The sequence below is a fragment of the Tupaia chinensis genome, unplaced genomic scaffold (assembly GCF_000334495.1).
Source record: "Tupaia chinensis unplaced genomic scaffold, TupChi_1.0 Scaffold000178_1, whole genome shotgun sequence".
NCBI classification, from domain to species: Eukaryota; Metazoa; Chordata; class Mammalia; order Scandentia; family Tupaiidae; genus Tupaia; species Tupaia belangeri.
This window is the reverse complement of record NW_006159653.1, coordinates 1,091,311-1,093,623: the sequence shown is the minus strand read 5'-3', so window position 1 is coordinate 1,093,623 and position 2,313 is coordinate 1,091,311. Positions and strand designations below refer to the sequence as shown.

At 64.6% G+C, this 2,313-nt stretch overlaps 1 protein-coding gene across 1 annotated transcript in view; it reads right to left on the bottom strand.

Moving 5' to 3' along the window:
• The window catches only part of CACNA1H (calcium voltage-gated channel subunit alpha1 H), a 38,357-nt gene that overhangs the window by 14,589 nt on the left and 21,455 nt on the right, over positions 1 to 2,313 (bottom strand). The window contains exons 26-29 of the mRNA XM_027771003.1: positions 2,202 to 2,299; positions 1,514 to 1,623; positions 1,299 to 1,432; positions 1,143 to 1,213 (exon numbers count right to left, since the gene is read on the bottom strand). Coding sequence (XP_027626804.1) covers positions 1,143 to 1,213; positions 1,299 to 1,432; positions 1,514 to 1,623; positions 2,202 to 2,299 — 413 coding nt within the window. The remainder of the gene's footprint in view (positions 1 to 1,142; positions 1,214 to 1,298; positions 1,433 to 1,513; positions 1,624 to 2,201; positions 2,300 to 2,313) is intronic.

Genomic DNA, 2,313 nt, shown 5'->3' with positions numbered 1-2,313 from the left:
CCATTATGCCAACTGCTGGTCCTAAGGGTTGTGTGTTTTCTTACTCCTGTGGGATTTCACTTAAATTCTGAGCTGCGTGCCTGGCAGATCTGGATACTTGGCATCTGAGTAAATTGCGACTTGCATCTTGTTTGTCAGTGAAGGGCTGTTTTATGCCGAGAGAAATCAAGCTTGTGAGAATTTCATAACCGTTTCCCCAGCTCAGTATGAATGCTGCTTTGAGAGGAAGTGGCCTGTCCCACCTCTGGGACCAGAACTGGAGGTCCACGCAGCACGGTCCCATCTGAGCCTGTGTTTATGTCTAGAATTCAGAGGGGCTGGTGGGGCAGCCATGTGGGAGTCGGTTCACGTGACTGAAGAGCAACACAGGGCCTCGTTCAGCCCTCCCCTTGGTGCACCACTTGAGTTCCAGAAGGAGCAGGCGTCTGTGCATGCAGATGGGGGCCTGGCTGTACATACCTGCTTCCGAGATATTTCCACATCCTGATCTGGACGAGAGCGTCTGAGATTTATGACTGAAAGGCCTGTTTTCCCTAGAGCTTCTGTAGGAATCCACTGTGTGGAGGGGCCTGTGGCATGCCAGCCGTGGCCCAGAGGAGCACTCACACCATGAGGGCTTTGCCTGGAGCCTTGGGTGGAGCAAAAGCCCTGCCCTGCCCTGCCCTGCCCTGCCCTGCCTGCCCTGCCCTGCCCTGCCTGCCCTCCCACCTACAGCCGAGTGCTCAGGACGCGGCTCAGATGGGCCACGGGTTTGCAAGGGCAGCTGCGTGGAGACAGGGCTGGCGGTGAGGGAGCAGAGATTGGATGCTACGCTGACCAAGTAGGGTCACTCCAGCCCCAGAGGCCAGCAGGGCTGGTCAGGCTGCGGGTGCAGGAGTGAGGGTGCCGGGCCCGGCAGGCTCTGAGAGACCTGCAGCAGCGCTGGGGCCACAGACGGCCGCCCTGCCCACCCCCCACCCCCTACTCTCTGGGGACTTGTTTCTGGCTGTGGCAGGTGCAGCCAATGGCTGAGGGCGGGCGGCTGCTTCCTGCCCCCCAGGCAAGGCGAGACCGCGTGGCCTAGTCAACAATGAGCGAGTGATGACAAGCAAGGCCCGTGCGTGGCCTCGTCCGTGTCCTTGAACTGCCCGGCCCCGACCTACCTGAGGCAGGGCTTGGACCACCGTGTCCAGCAGGGCCCGCATGCCTGTGGCCATCTTGAGCAGCTTCAGCACTAGGGTGGGAGGGGAGTCAGCAGAGGGCTCCTCGGCCCGTGTGGGCCCTGCGCCTCCTGCCGTCCCGGGCAGCGGGGGGCCTACCGCGGGCGATGCGGAGCACACGCATGATGCGGATGATGGTGGGGTTGATGGGCAGTGCGGCGCTCATCTCGATCTCCTCCAGCGCGATGCCCATGACGGACAGCAGCACGATGGCCAGGTCCAGCTGGTTCCACCTGCCGGGCTCGGTGTGGGTGCGGCCTCCTCCCGGCACCACGCCCACCGCCCACAGGCCGCCGCAGCCCCGCCCCACGCACCTGTCCTTGAAGAAGCGCCGGAGCCCAAAGGCCACCAGCTTCAGCGTGGCCTCGAGGACGAAGATGGCGGTGAACACGTAGTTGCAGTACTTGAGGGCCTCGTCCAGCGACTGTGCAAGGAGGCGGCTCAGTGCCCTCACCCGGGCAGCCCGGGCGCATCTCCAGCGCGGATGGCGGTGCTTCGAGAGCGTGTCCACCCATGATGGTACGGCGCCCACACCTGTCACCCGGCTGAAGGCCTCGGCCTCCAGGACTGCCCGTGTCCCTCTGAAGCCCTCCCAGCAGAGAACAGGAGGCCCACGAGGCCCGGCTAGCGAGCACCTCTGTGTGGGCCTGGGGGTGTCCCCTGACAGGCCCTTGCAGCCTCCCAGGAACAGCCTGGACAAGGGGCCAGCTGCCTCGGGTGGCGCTCTGTGAAGCGGGGCGTGCTCCCTCCGCCAGGCTCTGCTAACCACACAGTGGCCTTCCGGGGTGAGGGGTGTGTCCCTTCCCTCAGGACAGGGCCAAGGTGCAGCTACACGGCAGGCCTGCCACCTCGGCCTGTGGCCCGTCCACTGTGGGGGCGCTGCCGCCTTCCAGACCTCCCAGCAGGCAGTGGGCCCCCCGGGGTGCGCCCTGTGTTCCCAGAGGCCTCCACATCCCACAGCCCCCTGCTGGGGACCCCAGCTGCAGGCTGCACACGGCCCACCTTGGGCTGGTCGTAGTGCTCTGTGGACATAGTGACCACGTTGACACCGATGGTGAAGGTGACGAACAGGTCCAGGTAGTGGCTGGGGGGCAGCGGGGGGACAGAGGCGGCG